The sequence below is a fragment of the Rana temporaria genome, chromosome 4, assembly GCF_905171775.1.
Source record: "Rana temporaria chromosome 4, aRanTem1.1, whole genome shotgun sequence".
Taxonomy (NCBI): domain Eukaryota; kingdom Metazoa; phylum Chordata; class Amphibia; order Anura; family Ranidae; genus Rana; species Rana temporaria.
The window spans coordinates 480209176-480232538 of NC_053492.1; the positions used below are offsets into that span (position 1 = coordinate 480209176).

At 51.2% G+C, this 23363-nt stretch overlaps 1 protein-coding gene across 2 annotated transcripts in view; it reads right to left on the reverse strand.

Annotated features, from left to right (window-relative positions):
- Positions 1 to 6384: 6384 nt before the first annotated feature.
- The window catches only part of BABAM2 (BRISC and BRCA1 A complex member 2), a 221894-nt gene continuing 204915 nt past the window's right edge, over positions 6385 to 23363 (reverse strand). For both annotated transcript variants that reach the window (XM_040351858.1, XM_040351857.1), the window contains exon 12: positions 6385 to 6823. In XM_040351858.1, the coding sequence (XP_040207792.1) occupies positions 6760 to 6823 (64 nt within the window). In that variant the 3' untranslated portion in view covers positions 6385 to 6759. The remainder of the gene's footprint in view (positions 6824 to 23363) is intronic.

Sequence of the window (23363 nt, forward strand, 5' to 3'; positions counted from 1 at the left end):
AATTTAGCCTCACCAGAGCTTCTGCACCTTGCCTCATTGTGAATACCCTACTGAGAAGCCTCGGTTATACTTTGCAGGACCTTGCAGTACTATGTAGTAGTAGAAGCAGAATTGTGTCGCCGTCGTTTCAGTTTTATTCATCGCTTGCCAGATACATTTATCAAAAAAAAAAAAAAGTGCATTTATTTACATTGAATGACGACACCCCAATATAAAGCGACATGCGCAGATTAGAATGAAGCGGACAGATATAAAAACCTGAGCCCCCCGGCTGGCATACACTGACCAGCATGGAGGATGCAGCCAGTGACGTGGGAACTGCCAACCTGCATGCCGGTTTGCCATTAGCCACCAAGATCCTACCATTTCCACAACTGGGATTGGGCAAAACAAACACCACTGTTCACTAAGGACTGAATCCAGGACCAGGATGAGCGTCATAAAACCCGCACCTCCAAAACCAATCAGCAATCGCCAATATGTCCGCCCCCACTGCTTCCTCCTAGGCTCTGGCAGTGTGATAGAATTGCGATAGATAGGGACTGAGAGGCAAGTACGGGACTGAGAGGCAAGTACGGGACTGAGAGGCAAGTGCGGGACTGAGAGGCAAGTACGGGACTGAGAGGCAAGTACGGGACTGAGAGGCAAGTACGGGACGGAGAGGCAAGTACGGGACTGAGAGGCAAGTGCGGGACTGAGAGGCAAGTACGGGACTGAGAGGCAAGTGCGGGACTGAGAGGCAAGTGCGGGACTGAGAGGCAAGTACGGGACTGAGAGGCAAGTACGGGACTGAGAGGCAAGTGCGGGACTGAGAGGCAAGTGCGGGACTGAGAGGCAAGTGCGGGACTGAGAGGCAAGTGCGGGACTGAGAGGCAAGTGCGGGACTGAGAGGCAAGTGCGGGACTGAGAGGCAAGTACGGGACTGAGAGGCAAGTGCGGGACTGAGAGGCAAGTACGGGACTGAGAGGCAAGTGCGGGACTGAGAGGCAAGTGCGGGACTGAGAGGCAAGTGCGGGACTGAGAGGCAAGTGCGGGACTGAGAGGCAAGTGCGGGACTGAGAGGCAAGTACGGGACTGAGAGGCAAGTACGGGACGGAGAGGCAAGCACGGGACTGAGAGGCAAGTACGGGACGGAGAGGCAAGTACGGGACTGAGAGGCAAGTGCGGGACTGAGAGGCAAGTACGGGACTGAGAGGCAAGTACGGGACTGAGAGGCAAGTACGGGACTGAGAGGCAAGTACGGGACGGAGAGGCAAGTGCGGGACTGAGAGGCAAGTGCGGGACTGAGAGGCAAGTGCGGGACTGAGAGGCAAGTGCGGGACTGAGAGGCAAGTGCGGGACTGAGAGGCAAGTGCGGGACTGAGAGGCAAGTACGGGACTGAGAGGCAAGTACGGGACTGAGAGGCAAGTACGGGACTGAGAGGCAAGTGCGGGACTGAGAGGCAAGTGCGGGACTGAGAGGCAAGTGCGGGACTGAGAGGCAAGTGCGGGACTGAGAGGCAAGTGCGGGACTGAGAGGCAAGTGCGGGACTGAGAGGCAAGTGCGGGACTGAGAGGCAAGTGCGGGACTGAGAGGCAAGTGCGGGACTGAGAGGCAAGTGCGGGACTGAGAGGCAGGTGCGGGACTGAGAGGCAGGTGCGGGACTGAGAGGCAGGTGCGGGACTGAGAGGCAAGTGCGGGACTGAGAGGCAAGTGCGGGACTGAGAGGCAAGTGCGGGACTGAGAGGCAAGTGCGGGACTGAGAGGCAAGTGCGGGACTGAGAGGCAAGTGCGGGACTGAGAGGCAAGTACGGGACTGAGAGGCAAGTACGGGACTGAGAGGCAAGTGCGGGACTGAGAGGCAAGTGCGGGACTGAGAGGCAAGTGCGGGACTGAGAGGCAAGTGCGGGACTGAGAGGCAAGTGCGGGACTGAGAGGCAAGTGCGGGACTGAGAGGCAAGTGCGGGACTGAGAGGCAAGTGCGGGACTGAGAGGCAAGTGCGGGACTGAGAGGCAAGTGCGGGACTGAGAGGCAAGTGCGGGAATGAGAGGCAAGTGCGGGACTGAGAGGCAAGTGCGGGACTGAGAGGCAAGTGCGGGACTGAGAGGCAAGTGCGGGACTGAGAGGCAAGTGCGGGACTGAGAGGCAAGTGCGGGACTGAGAGGCAAGTGCGGGACTGAGAGGCAAGTGCGGGACTGAGAGGCAAGTGCGGGACTGAGAGGCAAGTGCGGGACTGAGAGGCAAGTGCGGGACTGAGAGGCAAGTGCGGGACTGAGAGGCAAGTGCGGGAATGAGAGGCAAGTGCGGGACTGAGAGGCAAGTGCGGGACTGAGAGGCAAGTGCGGGACTGAGAGGCAAGTGCGGGACTGAGAGGCAAGTGCGGGACTGAGAGGCAAGTGCGGGACTGAGAGGCAAGTGCGGGACTGAGAGGCAAGTGCGGGACTGAGAGGCAAGTGCGGGACTGAGAGGCAAGTGCGGGACTGAGAGGCAAGTGCGGGACTGAGAGGCAAGTGCGGGAATGAGAGGCAAGTGCGGGACTGAGAGGCAAGTGCGGGACTGAGAGGCAAGTGCGGGACTGAGAGGCAAGTGCGGGACTGAGAGGCAAGTGCGGGACTGAGAGGCAAGTGCGGGACTGAGAGGCAAGTGCGGGACTGAGAGGCAAGTGCGGGACTGAGAGGCAAGTGCGGGACTGAGAGGCAAGTGCGGGACTGAGAGGCAAGTGCGGGACTGAGAGGCAAGTGCGGGACTGAGAGGCAAGTGCGGGACTGAGAGGCAAGTGCGGGACTGAGAGGCAAGTGCGGGACTGAGAGGCAAGTGCGGGACTGAGAGGCAAGTGCGGGACTGAGAGGCAAGAGCGGGACTGAGAGGCAAGTGCGGGACTGAGAGGCAAGTGCGGGACTGAGAGGCAAGTGCGGGACTGAGAGGCAAGTGCGGGACTGAGAGGCAAGTGCGGGACTGAGAGGCAAGTGCGGGACTGAGAGGCAAGTGCGGGACTGAGAGGCAAGTGCGGGACTGAGAGGCAAGTGCGGGACTGAGAGGCAAGTACGGGACTGAGAGGCAAGTACGGGACTGAGAGGCAAGTACGGGACTGAGAGGCAAGTGCGGGACTGAGAGGCAAGTACGGGACTGAGAGGCAAGCACTCATCAAAGGCCACTGAACACATTAATATCTCTGCCACAAGCAGTTATCTGATGTCCGTCTTTATAATAATTTCCCATCATCCCCTGCACATCGGCTGAAATTTTAAATCAGATTCACATTGGGGGTTAGCGTCGGTCCACATCTATACAGGTTGCGGTTGACGTGTGTAACGGACCTATGCATGCTGCCGGGACATCGATAATCTTCATGCAGGGAGGACTACAAGGAACTGCATGGCTTGTCACAATTGGATGTACCACATTGTATTCTGAGCTCAAAGGGTTAACTGGACAAAGGGTCTCTTTCACTGCTGAATGCTAATGTTCCCTTCGCATAGCTAATGAACTCTCTTTTGTGTAGGTAACAGCCCCCTGTGAGGTGTATGCTGATGGGGATTATGTGTGAGTGATAATTGTTTTAAAGGTTAATTGAATTCTATTAGGAGCCAAGACGGCTAGCGGCTGATTGGCTCAAGGGAGTGTCATTTGTTTCTGTACAGTTTGTAACCAGATATAAGGAGGAAAAATGTGGCATTAAAGTTCAGTCTGCTTGACTCTGCAAACGTAGCACGTCTCGTTTCTTGGAAGGGCGTTCGATGGGATATACCGGCGGTACTTGCATATCGCAGCTTGCCAGGGAAAAGGACGTCTCCAACGGCTGAGACCCTCTCACCAGTGGGTAGCCATTACAACGTGTTTTTCCGATGCGTTTTGCATTTTTAAACATGCCTTTTTGATGCATTTCACTTTTTTGGTTTTCCTTCTTTGGTTTATAGGAAAATACGACCGTTCTGTTCATGCAATGTGACTTTGTCAAAACTCGCATGTGACGCCGCGTACACACGGCCGGACTTTTTAACGGGCAAACCTCTGTTGGAATTGCTCTCTATCTAAGTCCATCGAAAATTCCAACAGAAAAGCTCCCATCTGACTTTTTCTGTTGGAATTTTCGATGGACTTAGAGAGCAATTCCGACGGAGGTTTGCCCGTTGAAAAGTCCGGCCGGGTGTACGCGGCATTAGGGTGAAAGCGGAGATCCACCCAAAAATGGAACTTCCGCTTTTTAGAAGCCCCCCCCCCCCCCCCCCGTGTCACATTTGGCACCTTTCAGCGGGGTAGAGGGAGCAGATACCCGTGTAATCCAGGTATTTGCTCCCACTTCCTGGCATAGATGACCTACGCCACGTCCGGCGTCTACTCCTCCCCCCCACCAGCTGTCTTCTGGGAGACACACATGTCCCAGAAGACAGCGGGGACCAGTGGGATCGCACAGCACGACTCGTGAATGTGCAGTAGGAAACCAGGAAGTGAAGCCGCAAGGCATCACTTCCTGATTCCCTTACCGAAGATGGCGGCACCTCCACCTAAGGGAGAGATCGGCTTTGGGACCCGACATCACGGGTGCCCTGGACAGGTGGGTGTTCATATATTAAAAGTCAAGCAGCTGCAGTATTTGTAGCCGCTGACTTTTAATATTTTTTTTTCCGGTGGAACACCGCTTTAAGGGCTATGGGTTAGGGCAGGGATCCTCAAACTACGGCCCTCCAGCTGTTGTAGAACTACACATCCCATGAGGCATTGTAACACACACACATTCACAGACATGACTAGGCATGATGGGAATTGTAGTTCCTGAACTGGAGGGCCGTAGTTTGAAGATCCATGGGTTAGGGTATAGTGGTAAATGTTAGGGTTGGTGTTCTAACCCTAACACTTACGGCTAACCCCTAACCCTATCCCTTAACCATAACATGTGACTTTGGACACATAAAGGTTCCTGCACCATTTCGATGTCACTTTGATGCTACTTGAGTGCCAGAGAGTATAAAGTCGCATCAAAGTCACACTGCATGAACAGAATTGTCATAGTTTCCCAATAGCCCAAAAAATAAAAAAAGTAAAAGGCATCAAACACCCAACACTTGCGTTTTTGGTGCAGGTCCATTGTCATCTACTACATGCAAAATGCAATCTGCTGAGGGGGAAAAAAGTCCTCGACCCTTTCCAAAAAATGCACTGGCTCAAAACGCACAGACGTGAACTAGATCCATAGGAAGTCACGTAGTGCGTTTGTGCAAAACCAAGGGTAACTGTTGAAAGGGAAGGGGGCAGAGTACATGGAAACCTAGAGAGATGCTTTTAGGCTCAGAAAACAGGGTCATGTCCTTTGGGGGGTAAGGTAGCCATGGGGGTGGCTGCCAGAGGCGGGATGAGGAGGGTCAGGCCACCAAAACCTGATAATTCAGTGCTTAGAGGAGAGGTAAACCCCCCGACAGTCTCTTCCATCACTTGGGAACTCTATTGATGAGCCCTCTGTGCTGAATTTCCAAGGTCTGTACCCCTGCTGTGCCCATTATGAGGGGTTCCAACCATCCCTGCACTGAGTTCCCAGTTCTGTACCCTTGTTGTGCCCATTATGAGGGGTTCCCACCATCCCTGTGTGGAGTTCCTGGGTCTGTACCCCTGTTGTGCCCATTATGAGGGGTTCCCACCATCCTTGCACTGAGTTCCCAGGTCTGTACCCCTGTTGTGCCCATTATGAGGGATTCCCACCATCCCTGTGTGGAGTTCCTGGGTCTGTAGCCCTGTCGTGCCCATTATGAGGGGTTCCCACCATCCCTGTGTGGAGTTCCTGGGTCTGTACCCCTGTCGTGCCCATTATGAGGGGTTCCCACCATCCCTGCACTGAGTTCCCAGTTCTGTACCCCTGTTGTGCCCATTATGAGGGGTTCCCACCATCCTTGCACTGAGTTCCCAGGTATGTACCCCTGTTGTGCCCATTATGAGGGATTCCCACCATCTCTGCACTGATTTCCCAGTTCTGTACCCCTGTTGTGCCCATTTGAGGGGTTCCCACCATCCCTGCACTGAGTTCCCAGTTCTGTACCCCTGTTGTGCCCATTATGAGGGGTTCCCACCATCCCTGCACTGAGTTCCCAGTTCTGTACCCCTGTTGTGCCCATTATGAGGGGTTCCCACCATCCCTGCACTGAGTTCCCAGTTCTGTACCCCTGTTGTGCCCATTATGAGGGGTTCCCACCATCCTTGCACTGAGTTCCCAGTTCTGTACCCCTGTTGTGCCCATTATGAGGGATTCCCACCATCCCTGTGCTGAGTTCCCAGTTCTGTACCCCTGTTGTGCCCATTATGAGGGGTTCCCACCATCCCTGTGCTGAGTTCCCAGTTCTGTACCGTTGCTGTGCCCATTATGAGGGGTTGCCACCATCTCCTGTGCTGAGTTTCAGAGTCTGCACACCCGCCATGCCTGTTGGGTTTCTTTTTATTTCATATAATGAAGAATGTAACAGGAAACTCACATAGGAGAGAGGAAACACCTGAAACTCCCATGTGGAGAAGAACAGAGATCTCAGACATATAATAATTCGGGGGCCGGCTCAGCTCACCGGGCCCATTTCTAAAACATCACTTGAGGTTGGATGGACCCTTTAAGGACGTTTTTTCTTTTTCTGTAGGAAGGTTTTGCCAGGAAGGGTTATCTTTGGGGTGCCGGGCAGCGATCTTTAGGTATGCACAACAAAAGGAAGAAGTATAAAAACGGAGAAATTCAGCAATTCATTGAGAAAAAGTCCAAGATGATTTGTTGCCTGTGATGTAAGGCCGTCTCCTCCATTCCGCTCTAAAGCTTCCCGTTGGCAAAGGCAGCTTCTTGGAACTGAGGAACAAAACTTCGGAAATGAGCTCTGCAAGAAAACAAACATCAGACCATCAGCTTGGCGTAATGTAAATATTTCCCGCTCCAAAGTTGGCAAAAAAATAAGAACCGTTCAGATTATAAACATCAAGCTGTAGTAGAACCAGTGAACAGCCCATGAGAAGAAGTCAGGAGGAGCCCAGCGAGGACCCCATCAGACTCCACAAATATCACTATTGGGTAGACTGATCCTTTAAATCACTTACACTATACAACCAAATGTTTGAGGACACCTGCTTATCACACCTCTGTGTGCTTGTGGGACACCCCATTTCCAAAACCAAGGCTATTAATATAGTGTTGGCCCCCCCTTGTGGCTATAACATCCTCCAATCTACTGGGAAGGCTTTCTACAAGATTTCAGGGTGTGCCCATCTGTGAGGTCAAGTACTGATGTTGTATGAGAAGATCTGGTTGTTCAATCCACCTTCCAATTCACACCAAAGGTGTTCAGTAGGGTTGAGGTCAGGGCTTTGTGAAGGACACTTGAGTTCCCCCAGTAGGGTTGAGGTCAGGGCTTTGTGAAGTATACTCAAGTTTCTCCAGTAGGTCTGAGATCAGGGCTTTGTGAAGGACACTCGAGTTCCCCCAGTATGGTTGAGGTCAGGGCTTTGTGAAGGATACTGGAGTTCCCCCAGTAGGTCTGAGGTTAGGGCTTTGTGAAGGATACTCGATTTCCTCCAGTAGGTCTGAGGTTAGGGCTTTGTGAAGGACACTCAAGTTCCCCCAGTAGAGTTTAGGTCAGGGCTCTGTGAAGGACACTCGATTTCCTCCAGTAGGGTTAAGGTCAGGGCTCTGTGAAGGAGACACGAGTTCCCCCAGTAGGGTTGAGGTCAGGGCTCTGTGAGAAGGCTACTCGAGTTCCTCAAGGTCCTTCGGTAGGGTTGAGGTCAGACCTCTGTGAAGGATAGTCGAGTTCCTCTGGTAGGGTTGAGGTCAGGGCTCTGTTAAGGCCACTCGAGTTTCTCCAGTAGGGTTGAGGTCCGGGCTTTGTGAAGAACACTCGAGTTCCTCCAGTAGGGTTGAGGTCAGGGCTCTGTGAGAAGGCTACTCGAGTTCCTCCGGTAGGGTTGAGGTCAGGGCTCTGTGAAGGCTACTCGAGTTTCTTCCGGTAGGGCTGAGGTCAGGGCTCTGTGAAGGACACTCGAGTTCCTCCGGTAGAGTTGAGGTCAGGGCTCTGTGAAGGCCACTCGAGTTTCTCCAGTAGGGTTGAGGTCAGGGCTTTGTGAAGGCCACTCAAGTTTCTCCAGTAGGGTTGAGGTCAGGACACTGTGAAGAACACTCGAGTTTCTCCAGTAGGGCTGAGGTCAGGGCACTGTGAAGGACACTCAAGTTCCTCCGGTAGGGCTGAGGTCAGGGCTCTGTGAAGGACACTCAAGTTCCTCCGGTAGAGTTGAGGTCAGGTCAGGTCTCTTTGAAGGCCACTCGAGTTCCCCCAGTAGGGTTGAGGTCAGGGCACTGTGAAGGCCACTCGAGTTCCTCCGGTAGGGCTGAGGTCAGGGCTCTGTGAAGGACACTCAAGTTCCTCCGGTAGAGTTGAGGTCAGGTCTCTTTGAAGGCCACTCGAGTTCCCCCAGTAGGGTTGAGGTCAGGACTCTGTGAAGGACACTCGAGTTCCTCCAGTAGGGTTGAGGTCAGGGCACTGTGAAGGCCACTCGAGTTTCTCTAGTAGGGTTGAGGTCAGGGCTCTGTGAAGGCCACTCGAGTTTCTCCAGTAGGGTTGAGGTCAGGGCTCTGTGAAGGCCACTCAAGTTTCTCCGGTAGGTTTGAGGTCAGGGCTCTGTGAAGGCCACTCGAGTTTCTCCACACCAAACTGGTCAAAGCATGTATTTATGAAGATGGCTCCACTCTTCTGGAAAGGTTCCCACAAGAATGTAATGGTGAGGTGTCTGAAATCTTTTTCTTCTGCCATATAGTGTAGGATTCCAGTTTTCACCAATAAACCTTTCATCACACTTCCTATATACAGTAAATGAGATAGGGAGGTGAATGGCGTGTGTGGCGCTCCCCAGTCATTGAGTGACGGGACACACCGGAGGGGCAGTACAAAGCGTTACACCTGCTAGTCTGAGGTAATGTAGATCACTGTCACATTAATAAGAAGTGTGAGATGTTCAAAAGGTAATAGCAGGATTAGGTGCAGGTAATCCTCAGCACACCTCTAAAGAGCTTCTTTCATACCTCCAGCCTCCTCTCACTCTGTGCCTTTCTAACGCCTCAAAGTGTACCTGTCACCCGGGGTGTGAAGGAGGGCTAGGCAATTCTGCGGATGGTGACACATTGCCAGCACACGCTATAACCCCGATACCGGGACACGCTATAACCCAGATACCGGGCACACGCTATAACCCCGATACCGGGCACACGCTATAACCCAGATACCGGGCACACGCTATAACCCAGATACCAGGCACACGCTATAACCCCGATACCAGGCACACGCTATAACCCCGATACCGGGCACACGCTATAACCCCGATACCGGGCACACGCTATAACCCCGATACCAGGCACACGCTATAACCCCGATACCAGGCACACGCTATAACCCCGATACCGGGCACACGCTATAACCCCGATACCAGGCACACGCTATAACCCCGATACCGGGCACACGCTATAACCCCGATACCGGGCACACGCTATAACCCCGATACCGGGCACACGCTATAACCCCGATACCAGGCACACGCTATAACCCCCGATACCAGGCACACGCTATAACCCCGATACCAGGCACACGCTATAACCCCGATACCAGTCACACGCTATAACACCGATACCAGGCACACGCTATAACCCCGATACCATGCACACGCTATAACCCCGATACCAGGCACACGCTATAACCCCGATACCAGGCACACGCTATAACCCCGATACCAGGCACACACTATAACCCAGATACCAGGCACACGCTATAACCCCGATACCAGGCACACGCTATAACCCCGATACCAGGCACACACTACTATAACCCCGATACCAGGCACACACTACTATAACCCCGATACCAGGCACACGCTATAACCCCGATACCAGGCACACGCTATAACCCCGATACCAGGCACGCTATAACCCCCGATACCAGGCACACGCTATAACCCAGATACCAGGCACACGCTATAACCCAGATACCAGGCACACGCTATAACCCCGATACCAGGCACACGCTATAACCCCGATACCAGGCACACGCTATAACCTCGATACCAGGCACACGCTATAACCCCGATACCAGGCACACGCTATAACCCCGATACCAGGCACACGCTATAACCTCGATACCAGGCACACGCTATAACCCCGATACCAGGCACACGCTATAACCCCGATACCAGGCACACGCTATAACCCCGTTACCAGGCACACGCTATAACCCCGATACCAGGCACACGCTATAACCTCGATACCAGGCACACGCTATAACTCCGATACCAGGCACACGCTATAACCCCGATACCAGGCACACGCTATAACCCCGATACCAGTCACACGCTATAACCCCGATACCGGGCACATGCTATAACCCCGATACCAGGCACACGCTATAACCCCGATACCAGGCACACGCTATAACCCAGATACCAGGCACACGCTATAACCCCGATACCAGGCACACGCTATAACCCCGATACCAGGCACACGCTATAACCCCGATAGCGGGCACACGCTATAACCCCGATATCAGGCACACGCTATAACCCCGATACCAGACACACGCTATAACCCAGATACCAGGCACACGCTATAACCCCGATACCAGGCACACGCTATAATCCCGATACCAGGCACACGCTATAACCCCGATACCAGGCACACGCTATAACCCCGATACCAGGCACACGCTATAACCCCGATACCAGACACACGCTATAACCCCGATAACAGACACACGCTATAACCCAGATACCAGGCACACGCTATAACCCCGATACCGGGCACACGCTATAACCCCGATACCGGGCACACGCTATAACCCAGATACCGGGCACACGCTATAACCCCGATACCAGGCACACGCTATAACCCCGATACCAGGCACACGCTATAACCCCGATACCAGGCACACGCTATAACCCCGACACCAGGCACACGCTATAACCCCGATACCGGGCACACGCTATAACCCCGATACCAGGCACACGCTATAACCCCGATACCAGGCACACGCTATAACCCCGATACCAGGCACACGCTATAACCCAGATACCAGGCACACGCTATAACCCCGATACCAGGCACACGCTATAACCCCGATACCAGGCACACGCTATAACCCCGATACCAGGCACACGCTATAACCCCGATACCAGGCACACGCTATAACCCCGATACCAGGCACACGCTATAACCCCGATACCAGACACACGCTATAACCCAGATACCAGGCACACGCTATAACCCCGATACCAGGCACACGCTATAACCCCGATACCAGGCACACGCTATAACCCCGATACCAGGCACACGCTATAACCCCGATACCAGGCACACGCTATAACCCCGATACCAGGCACACGCTATAACCCCGATACCAGGCACACGCTATAACCCCGATACCAGGCACACGCTATAACCCCGATACCAGGCACACGCTATAACCCAGATACCAGGCACACGCTATAACCCAGATACCAGGCACACGCTATAACCCCGATACCAGGCACACGCTATAACCCCGATACCAGGCACACGCTATAACCCCCGATACCAGGCACACGCTATAACCCCCGATACCAGGCACGCGCTATAACCCAGATACCAGGCACACGCTATAACCCCGATACCAGGCACACGCTATAACCCAGATACCAGGCACACGCTATAACCCCGATACCAGGCACACGCTATAACCCCGATACCAGGCACACGCTATAACCCAGATACCGGGCACACGCTATAATCCAGATACCAGGCACGCGCTATAACCCCGATACCAGGCACACGCTATAACCCCGATACCAGGCACACGCTATAACCCCCGATACCAGGCACACGCTATAACCCCCGATACCAGGCACGCGCTATAATCCAGATACCAGGCACACGCTATAACCCCGATACCAGGCACACGCTATAACCCAGATACCAGGCACACGCTATAACCCCGATACCAGGCACACGCTATAACCCCGATACCGGGCACACGCTATAACCCAGATACCGGGCACACGCTATAATCCAGATACCAGGCACGCGCTATAACCCCGATACCAGGCACACGCTATAACCCTGATACCAGGCACACGCTATAACCCAGATACCGGGCACACGCTATAACCCCGATACCAGGCACACGCTATAACCCCGATACCGGGCACACGCTATAACCCCGATACCAGGCACACGCTATAACCCCGATACCAGGCACACGCTATAACCCCGATACCAGGCACACGCTATAACCCCGATACCAGGCACACGCTATAACCCCAATACCAGGCACACGCTATAACCCCGATACCAGGCACACGCTATAACCCCGATACCAGGCACACGCTATAACCCCGATACCAGGCACACGCTATAACCCCGACACAAGGCACACTGGTATCTGCATTCCTCACTGTGCCCATCTCTCTACCTGATCTACCGGCGCATCTGCAGCCTTATAATCTCCGGCGCTGTGTTATGCAGAAAGTCGGCGGCCATGTATTGTGTAACAAAGCCCCGCCTCTTCCTTGTCCGTGACAGAACACTGACTCAGTTTCCCAGTCAGTGTTCCGCCTATCACAGACGAGGACGAGGAAGAGGCGGGGTTTTGTTACACAACACATGGCCGCCGACTAGACTGATATCAGACGGATTCGCCGCGAGATCACCGTTATCGGAGGCGGGAGAGGTCCTTCTTCTTCCTTGGTATGTATACGAGTGAGAGCAAGATGGCTCCCACCCGTCTACATAACATTTATTTTTATTTTTTTATTGCATTTTAGTGTAAATATGAGACGTGAGGTCTTTTTGACCCCTCCCCCAGATCTCATATATAAGAGGACCTGTCACGCTTCTTTTCTGTTACAAGGGATGTTAAAATTCCTTGTAATAGGAATAAAAGTGACACAATTTTTTTTTAAACTGTTTTAAAATCAATAAAATAAAATAAAGTAAATAATAAAAAATCAATCTTTTTTTTAAAGCGCCCCTTCCCGACGAGCTCATGCGCAACGAAGCCCAACGAACATCCGCATGGAAGAAAACCGTCGGGCCTTCAGGAAAAAAACTTAAGGCCCAGATTCAAAGAGATTTGCTCTTTTTTTGCGGAGGCACAGGGCAACGATTTTGCCCTGCGCCCCCGCAAATTTGCGGCGCTGCCCTCGATTCACGGAGCAGTAGCTCCGTAAATTGCGAGGGCGCACCGGCAAAATTGCCCGGGGTAAGCACGCGCAATGTAAATGATCCCGCGACGATCGTAAAGTGCATGCTCCATCGGGAAACTTTCCCGACGTGCATTGCGGCAAATGACGTTGCAAGGACGTCATTTGCTTCAAAGTGAACGTGAATGGCGTCCAGCGCCATTCACGATTCACTTACGCAAACAACGTAAAATTCCAACGTCGCGACGCGGGAACGACGAGTATCCTTAGCATTGGCTGCGCCTGCTATTAGCAACAGCAGCCTTACGCTAAGCACGCCGTACGGAAACGACGTAACTTGCGTACACAGGGCCCGCGCAACAATTGTGAATCGGTGTTAGTATGCAATTTGCATACTATACGCTGATCACAATGGGAGCGCCCCCTAGCGGTCAACGCAAGAATGCAGCCTAAAATCGGCGTGGCATAAGAGCCTTATGCCACGCAGATTTTAGGCTGCAGTCGGCGTTACGATGTTCCTGAATCAGGAGCATTCGTAACGCCGGAGCAAGTAAGCAATTGCGCTGCGTAACCTATGGTTACACAGACGCAATTGCTTCTTGAATCTGGGCCTTAAGACTCATCTCTTCTGAAGGGCCTTGGACAAGTTGGACAAAAGCACCTTGAGGCGATTCAGTTCGCATTTGTTAGCACTATATAGGTTACTTACTCAGTACGTGAGCGGCGCCCCCACATGAAAACGGTGTTCAAACCACACATGTGAGGTATCACCGCGATCGTAAGAGCGAGAGCGATAATTCTAGCCCTAGACCTCCTCTGTAACTCAAAACATGCAACCTGTAGAATTTTTTAAACGTCGCCTATGGAGATCTGAAGGGTAAAAGTTTGTCGCCATTCCACGAGCGGAGCGCAATTTTGAAGTTGTGACATGTTGGGTATCAATTTACTCGGGGCAACATTATCTTTCACAATATATAAAAAAAAAATTTGGCTAACTTTACTTATTTTTTAAGTCAAAAAAGTGCGCTTGTAAGACCGCTGCACAAATACGGTGTGACAAAAAGTATTGCAATGACCGCCATTTTATTCTCTGGGGTGTTGGAAAAAAAGTAAAATGTTTGGGGGTTCTAAGTAATTTTCAAAAGTTTTTAACTTGTAAACACCAAATCTGAAAAAACAGTCGCGGTCCTTAAGTGGTTAAGTGATTCTTTTGATTGGCTAATCTAAGATACTTAGCCAGATTCAGAAAGAAGTGCCTAACGTTAGGCAGGCGTAGCGCATCTCATATACGCTACGCCGCCGTAAGTTAGAGAGGCAAGTGCTGTATTCACAAAGCACTTGCGTCCTAAGTTACGGCGGTGTAGCGTAAATGTACCGGCGTAAGCGCGCCTAATTTAAATTGTGAAGAGGTGGGCGTGTTTTATGCTAATGAATCGTGACCCGACGTGATTGACGTTTTGAACGAACGGCAGAATTTTTTAATTTTTACGTTGTTTGCGTAAGTCGTCCGTGAATGGGGCTGGGCGTAATTTACGTTCACGTCGAAACCAATAAGTCTTTGCAGCGTAATTTGGAGCATGCGCACTGGGATACGTCCACGGACGGCGCATGCTCCAAATTACGCTGCAAAGACTTATTGGTTTCGACGTGAACGTAAATTACGCCCAGCCCCATTCACGGACGACCTACGCAAACAACGTAAAAATTTAAAAATTCTACGCGGTTCCGACGTCCATACTTAACATTGGCTGCGCCATCTTTTTGGTAAAATATCTTTAGGCCTCAAAACGCTGATTTACTGCTGACGGGCAAGCGTACGTTCGCATTCTAGGCGTAAATCAGCGTTCACGCCCCTAGCGGCCGGCGTAAATAGACAGCTAAGATACGACGGCGCCGCCGGTCGTATCTTAGCTAGATTTAAGTGTATCTCAATTTGAGAATACACTTAAATATACGACGGCGCAGATTGAGGCGTATTTGGGTAAAATTTACAAACAGAATTTTAGGAAGTTGCTTCCTCCGGCGATGGAAAGATGCGACAAATGTATTTCCAATGTTCCAGCTGAACCAGGAAGGACCTTCAATCCGCCGCATCGAAAAATAATGACTCAAAGCATTTACAGGTTCCCAATGGAACGAGGGCGCTTTACACGCTGCTAGAAAGTGACATCACGCCGTTTTTACGATGACAGGTGCTCATTATGGGGTTTAATAAAAAGGAAGAACCTCCTACAAACTTTTTATGGAAGGATCAAATAAACAAAAAAACAAAACAAAACAAAACTTTATTGCTGCTTTTATCAGCAAATCTACCTCCAGATAAACGAGACGTCATAATGCAGAACGATTATAATTGTGTAAATGGTAATAAAGGGAAACAAAAAAAAAAACATCACCCAGGCATCCTACTGTATGAAATTCATATTCTTTAAAAAAAAAAAAAAAAAAAAAATGCATAGAACCAGTTACGCATAGATAGGGCTGAGATCCGACAGTGTTACAATGTGTTACACTGTCGGATCTTATTTTCGATTTAAAAATGGCGCCGGGGGCGTTCCCGCTGATTTACACTGAATAATATGTAAATCAGCGAGATACGCAAATTCACGAACGTACGCGGACCCGATGCAGTCTTCTTACGACGTTTCCGTAGCGCGGTACCCGTCGTATACTTACCCTTTCTTTTATCAGGCGCAGCCAATGGTAAGTATAGCCGGCGTTCCCGCGTCGAGTTTGAATTTTCTTACGTCGTTTGCGTACGCCGATTCACAAACACGCGCGTCGCAAGTCACGCTCACGTCAAAACCACTGACGTCCTAGCGACGTCAGTGGGAGCAATGCACGCCGGGAAATTCCCCGGACGGCGCATGCGCATTTAAATCGGCGCGGGAACGCGCCTGATTTAAATAGTACACTCCCCCTAGCCGCGGAATTTGAATTCCGCTGGGGGTTTTACGATCCGCCGCCGCAAGTTTGGAGGTAAGTGGTTTGTGAATTAGCCACTTGCCTCCCAAACTTGCGGGAGCGCATCTTAATTCACGTAGATCGAGCGGATCTATAGATCCGCTGATCTACGTGAATCTGGCCCTATAAATTTTGCGCAAACCAATCGATAAACGCTTATTGCGATTTTTTTTTTACCAAAAATATGTAGAAGAATACGTATCGGCCTAAACTGAGGAAAAAAATTGTTTTTTTATATATATTTTTGGGGGATATTTATTATAGAAAAAAAGTAAAAAATATTGATTTTTTTTCAAAATTGTCGCTCTATTTTTGTTTATAGCGCAAAAAATTAAAACCGCAGAGGTGATCAAATACCACCAAAAGAAAGCTCTATTTGTGGGGAAAAAAGGACGCCAATTTTGTTTGGGAGCCACGTCGCACGACCGCGCAATTGTCAGTTAAAGCAACGCAGTGCCGAATCACAAAAACTGGCCGGGTCCTTTACCTGTATAATGGTCCGGGTCTTAAGTGGTTAAGAGGCTTATGTCGCTTTATCGCTGAATGGCGACAGCCTGGACTGCGGCGGTACAACCTAAACGGTTATTAGTACCAAATAATGGGAGTTTTTTTCGGAGCGATGTGATATAAGTGTGCCCTAGATTCCAGAAATAACTCGGGATAATTATGTATCTAGGTTATATTTCCAAACCGTTTATTAAATCCGGAGAGAACGTGTTCATGGGGCCCCAATCTGACCTGTACAAGAAGAACGAGGAAGGACAACACGCAGGGCGCGGCGTCCCATAGAACACGCCGTTCCTTCTGGTGGATCTCTAAAAGAGGAATTCTGATTGGTTGAACATTTACACCCCGCCTCCTACCCTTGTGAATACGGGTGAGAAAGATTCTTGGAGTCCACAGTATAGAAAGTAAGAAAACCAGTCCATGTTCACCTTAAAGGGGTACTAAAGGTTCCCCGTTTAACCACTTAAGACCCGGACCTTTAGGCAGGTAAAGGACCCGGCCAATTTTTGCGATTCGGCACTGCGTTGCTTTAACAGACAATTGCACGGTCGTGCGACGTGGCTCCCAAACAAAATTGGCGTCCTTTTTTCCCCACAAATAGAGCTTTCTTTTGGTGGTATTTGATCACCTCTGCGGTTTTTATTTTTTGCGCTATAAACAAAAATAGAGCGACAATTTTGAAAAAAAAAACAATATTTTTTACTTTTTGCTATAATAAATATCTCCCAAAAATATATAAAAAAAAAAAATTTTTCCTCAGTTTAGGGCGATACGTATTCTTCTACCTATTTTTGGTAAAAAAAAATCGCAATAAGCGTTTATTGATTGGTTTTCGCAATATAGCGTTTACAAAATAGGGGATAGTTTTATTGCATTTTTATTAATTATTTTTTTACTACTAATGGCGGCGATCAGCGATTTTTTTTTGTGACTGCGACATTACGGCGGACACATTGGACAATTTTGACACATTTTTGGGACCATTTTCACAGCGAAAAATGCATTAAAAATGCACTGATTACTGTGAAAATGACAGTTGCAGTTTGGGAGTTAACCACAAAGGGGCGCTGAAGGGGTTAAGTGTGACCTCATCTGTGTTTCTAACTGTAGGGGGGTGTGGCTGTAGGTGTGACGTCATCGATTGTGTCTCCCTATAAAAGGGATCACACGATCGATGACGCCGCCACAGTGAAGAACGGGGAAGGTGTGTTTACACACAGCTCTCCCCGTTCTTCGGCTCCGGGGAGCAATCGCGGGACTCCAGCGGCGATCGAGTCCCGCGGTCACGGAGCTTTGGACCGGGTCCCACGGCTGGGCAATTAAAGAGGACGTACAGGTACGTGCTTGTGCCCAGCCGTGCCATTCTGCCGACGTATATGTGCAGGAGGCGGTCCTTAAGTGGTTAAAAATAAAAAACATGTTATACTTACCTCCACTGTGCAGCTCAATTTGCACAGAGTGGCCCCGATCCTCCTCTTCTGGGGTCCCTCGGCGGCTGTTTCAGCTCCTCCCCGCATCAGCTAACCCCCTTCATGGGAAGCTCTCTCCCAAGGGGGTTAGCTTGCGGGCGCGCTCCCGTGATATAGCCGCCGCCTGTATCACACACCCCCGCCCCCGGCTCGCGGAGTCACTGTATGTCATTGACAGCAGCGTGAGCCAATGGCTGCGCTGCTATCAATCTAGCCAATCGACGCCCAGACTCAGAGGAGAAGAGGACACCGGGGGACGCGCACAGCAGATTTGGGGCTCAGGTAAGTAAAACGGGGGTACTGGGGGGCCGTCATTGCCAGATTTTAAGGCATTAAGGTGAAAAAAAAGAACCTTTGCAGCACCTTTAATACATCCTATGCATTAAGGTGAAAAAACACCTTTGCCCGGGGTTCTTGGCCCTTGATTGGATATATTGATAGCAGCACAGCCATTGGCTTTCAGCTGATGTCAATCAAATTCAATGACGTGGGCACCGGGGGGGCACCGGGGGGGGGGAGGGGTGGGGCCGAGTCTATGGACGCAAATGCTGGAATTGGGAGTGCGCCCGCAAGCCAGGATCGGGAACAGAGATTGTAACCCTTCCATACTTTACCCAAAGGAAAATATCCGCTACGTTCAGGCAGCAGAAGACGGGAGAACGCAGTGACGGCACTTTTAGCACTGAAGGGGTGCTGGAGGGTCTACTGGCACCAGGTGCTGGGAGATCTTCTGTGGCTGGTGGGGGTCTATTGTTGCAGGGGCTGATCTACTGTTACTTTGGGGTCTATTGTTACGGAGGGTTCTATAGTTGCTGGGGGGGGGGGGAATCTATGGTTTCTGGCTGCAGGGGATACATTTCACTGCCTTCCTTGTTATCATTAACAAATTCAATGCAAATTACTTAGCACCACAAAATGATACTTGGTTCTGTATTCTCTAAAACGGGGCAGTAAGTAGGTAGCGAAATCAAGGAACTGTACTCAGAGGTGGGTAGGGGTGGAGACAAGGGATGCCCAGAGGTGGGTAGGGGTGCAGGCAAGGGGTGCCCAGAGGTGGGTAGGGGTGCAGGCAAGGGGTGCCCAGAGGTGGGTAGGGGTGGAGACAAGGGGTGCCCAGAGGTGGGTAGGGGTGGAGACAAGGGGTGCCCAGAGGTGGGTAGGGGGTGGAGACAAGGGGTGCTCAGAGGTGGGTAGGGGTGGAGACAAGGGGTGCTCATAGGTGGGTAGGGGTGGAGACAAGGGGTGCCCAGAGGTGGGTAGGGGTGCAGGCAAGGGGTGCTCAGAGGTGGGTAGGGGTGGAGACAATGGGTGCCCAGAGGTGGGTAGTGGTGGAGACAAGGGGTGCCCAGAGGTGGGTAGGGGTGCAGGCAAGGGGTGCCCAGAGGTGGGTAGTGGTGGAGACAATGGGTGCCCAGAGGTGGGTAGTGGTGGAGACAAGGGGTGCCCAGAGGTGGGTAGGGGTGCAGGCAAGGGGTGCCCAGAGGTGAGTAGTGGTGGAGACAAGGGGTGCCCAGAGGTGGGTAGGGGTGCAGGCAAGGGGTGCCCAGAGGTGGGTAGGGGTGGAGACAAGGGGTGCTCAGAGGTGGGTAGGGGTGGAGACAAGGGGTGCTCAGAGGTGGGTAGGGGTGGAGACAAGGGGTGCTCAGAGGTGGGTAGGGGTGGAGACAAGGGGTGCTCAAAGGTGGGTAGGGGTGGAGACAAGGGGTGCTCAGAGGTGGGTAGGGGTGGAGACAAGGGGTGCTCAAAGGTGGGTAGGGGTGGAGACAAGGGGTGCTCAGAGGTGGGTAGGGGTGGAGACAAGGGGTGCTCAGAGGTGAGTAGGGGTGGAGACAAGGGGTGCTCAGAGGTGGGTAGGGGTGGACACAAGGGGTGCTCAGAGGTGGGTAGGGGTGGAGATTAATTAAACAGAGAAGGCTTGGCGCTCCAGGTGAGATGAGGAAGCCTGAAGGAACTCGTGGGTAGACACCTTGGCTTTCCACCACAATCAATATGTTAGAAGAAGAATATCGGGCACTCTGATCTTGTGGTGTAACACTGGGATGTCCTGAGAAAAGGATTTTGACTGTTGCTGGGAATGCGCACGTTCGTGAATCGCCGTATTTCCCTCATTTGCATGTTTGAATGGCTAATCAATGGGAGCGGCACCATGCGCCCAGCCTACGCCGGCGTGTGCAAGGTACGTCGGCGGGGTGTAGCCTGTTTTTAGGCGCATGTTGGTTCGTGGGTCTGCCGGCGCACATTTGCACTTACGTCGGCGTAACGTGTTATACGTCGGCGTAAGTGGTTTGTGAATCTGGGCCAAAACATTTTTATAGGAACGGTGACTGTCGATCATTTCTGAGGTTGGAATGTTCTTTGTTCTATAATAAGAGCCGCCCCAAGCTGGCCATTGTGGGATGGCAGCTCACTCTAATGGCGGTACAGGGAGTTTGGGTTCTGAGTCCTCGAACGATCCGGCAGCATTGACCTATCACCGGGGAGGGGGGGGGGGGCGCCTGCCTTACACCGTCTAAAGGTTAATTCTTGGGAGGCGACGACAAACACGCCGGCCATAAAAAACCTGCTGCGATAAACAAGCCATGGGCGGCCTCGTTCAGGACCAGCCCTGCTGTCAGCCGGCCAGGAACAGGTTGTTTTGGGTGTCGGGTGTAATTATCAGGAACAAGTTTTCCAGGTCCCGGGACAAGTCCGCACAACAAGGAGGAGGGGCCTGCCGACGGCTCCGCCTCCACCGCAGCCAGGAACCCACCACTGCAATTCAAGTGAACAAAAAGGACTGTTTAGACTTTCTGGTGTGACCGATGAACTTCAACGCATTTAACCACTTAAGACCCGGACCATTATGCAGGTAAAGGACCAGGCCAGTTTTTGCGATTCGGCACTGCGTCTCCTTAACTGACAATTGCGCGGTCGTGCGACGTGGCTCCCAAACAAAACTGGCGTCCTTTTTTCCCCCACAAATAGAGCTTTCTTTTGGTGGTATTTGATCACCTCTGCGGTTTTTATTTTTTGCGCTATAAACAAAAATAGAGCGAAAATTTTGAAAAAAAAATCAATATTTTTTCCTTTTTGCTATAATAAATATCCCCAAAAATATATAAAAAAAAACATTTAGGTAGATTCAGTAAGAGTTAGGCGTAAGTAAGTGTATGCTCAAACAGAGATACGCTTAAACATATCTAAGATAGGCTGGCTTGCGCCGTTCTATCTTAGATTGCAATATTTTGGATGGCCGCTAGGTGGCGCTTCCATTGCGGTCGGCGTAGAATATGTAAATGAGTTTGTACGCCGATTCACGAACGTACGCAGTCGATTTACGCCGTTTCCGTAAGGCCTTAGGTGGCCTAAAGTTATTCCACCTATGAGGAGGAATAACAATGTTAAAGTACGGCCGCCGTTCCCGCCGCGAGGTTCGAATTTTTAACGTCGTTTGCGTAAGTCGTCCGCGAATCGGGATTTACGTTGTTTACGTCCACGTCAAAATCAATAGGCCCGTGCGGCGTACGTAACCGCAATGCACACTGGGAAATGTAGTCGCCCGGCGCATGCGCAGTGAAAAACAAAACGTCAAAAACGTGAGGTCAAGCCTCATTGCCATTAAACACGCCCCCCTCCAACCTATTTGAATTAGGCGCCCTTACGCCCGCCCGCTTTAAGCTACGCCGCCGTATATTAGCAGGCAAGTATATTGAGAATCATGTACTTGCCTCGCTAACTTACGGCGGCGTAGCCTAAATTCCTTAAGCTACGCCGCCGCAAAGTTAGGTCATTGTACCTGAATCTACCCAATTATTTTCCCTCAGTTTAGTCCGATACGTATTCTTCTACCTATTATTGGTAAAAAAAATCGCAATAAGAGTTTATCGATTGGTTTTGTGCAAAAGTTATAGGGCCAGATTCAGAGAGAACTTACGCTGATGTATCTGTTGATACGCCGCGTAAGTTCTAGGATGCGCCGTCGTATCTCTGCGCCGTATTCACAGTACAAGATGCGCCTGAATTTTGGCTTCCTGCGACCGACGTAAGTCTCCTTACGCCGTCGTATCTTGGGCGCATATTTACGCTGGCGGCCAGGGGCGCTTCCATTGATTTACGCGTTGAATATGTAAATGAGCTAGATATGCCGATTCACGTACGTACTTACGCCTGTCGCAGTAATCTACGCCGTTTACGTAGGGCATACATCCGGCATAAGTTTACCCCTCATAAAGCAGGGGTAAGTCATGCTAAGGTATGAACGTCGGAAACGCGTCATATTTCACGTCGTTTACGTAAGTCGTACGTGAACGGGGCTGGGCGTAGGTTACGTTAACGTCGTACACATTGAGCCGTCGTATATCTTAGGGAGTATATGCAACGTGATTCTGAGCATGCGCGTGCATGCGACGTTCGTACGGCCATGCAATTACATGGGGTCACGATTCATTTTAATACAACACGCCCACTGCCTGCCTACTTTGAATTACGCGGGCTTACGCCGGCCCATTTACGTTACGCCGGCGTAAATATGGGAGCAAGTGCTTTGTGAATACTCTGCTTGCCTCTCAATGTTACGTCGGCGTAGCGCATATGAGATGCGCTACACCGGCTCAAAGATACGCCAATGTACCTGAATCCGGCCCATAGCGTTTACAAAATAGGGGATAGTTTTATTGCATTTTTATTCATATATATATTTTTGTTTACTAGTAATGGCGGCGATCAGCGATTTTTATCGTGACTGCGACATTGTGGCGGACACATCGGACACTTTTGACGCTATTTTGGGACCATTGTCATTTATACAGCGATCAGAGCTATAAAAATGCACTGATTACTGGGAAAATTACACTGGCAGGGAAGGGATTAACCACTAGGGGGCGAGGAAGGGGTTGAGTGTGTCCTAGGGAGTGATTCTAACTGTGTGGGGGGCTGGGCAACAAGTGACACGACACTGATCGACGTACAATGACCGCAGTTTGCAGGAAGTAGTTTTTTTTCCCCTGGGTGGACCTCCTCCATAAGAGCGGTGCGTTTCGGCTGCGGGTGGTTGTGGGTGCGGGAAGAGGTGCGGGAAGAGGTGCGGGAAGAAGTGTGGGAAGAGGTGCGGGAAGAGGTGCGGGAAGAAGTGTGGGAAGAGGTGCGGGAAGAAGTGCGGGAAGAAGTGCGGGAAGAAGTGCGGGAAGAGGTGCGGGAAGAAGTGTGGGAAGAGGTGCGGGAAGAAGTGCGGGAAGAGGTGCGGGAAGAGGTGCGGGAAGAAGTGTGGGAAGAGGTGTGGGAAGAGGTGCGGGAA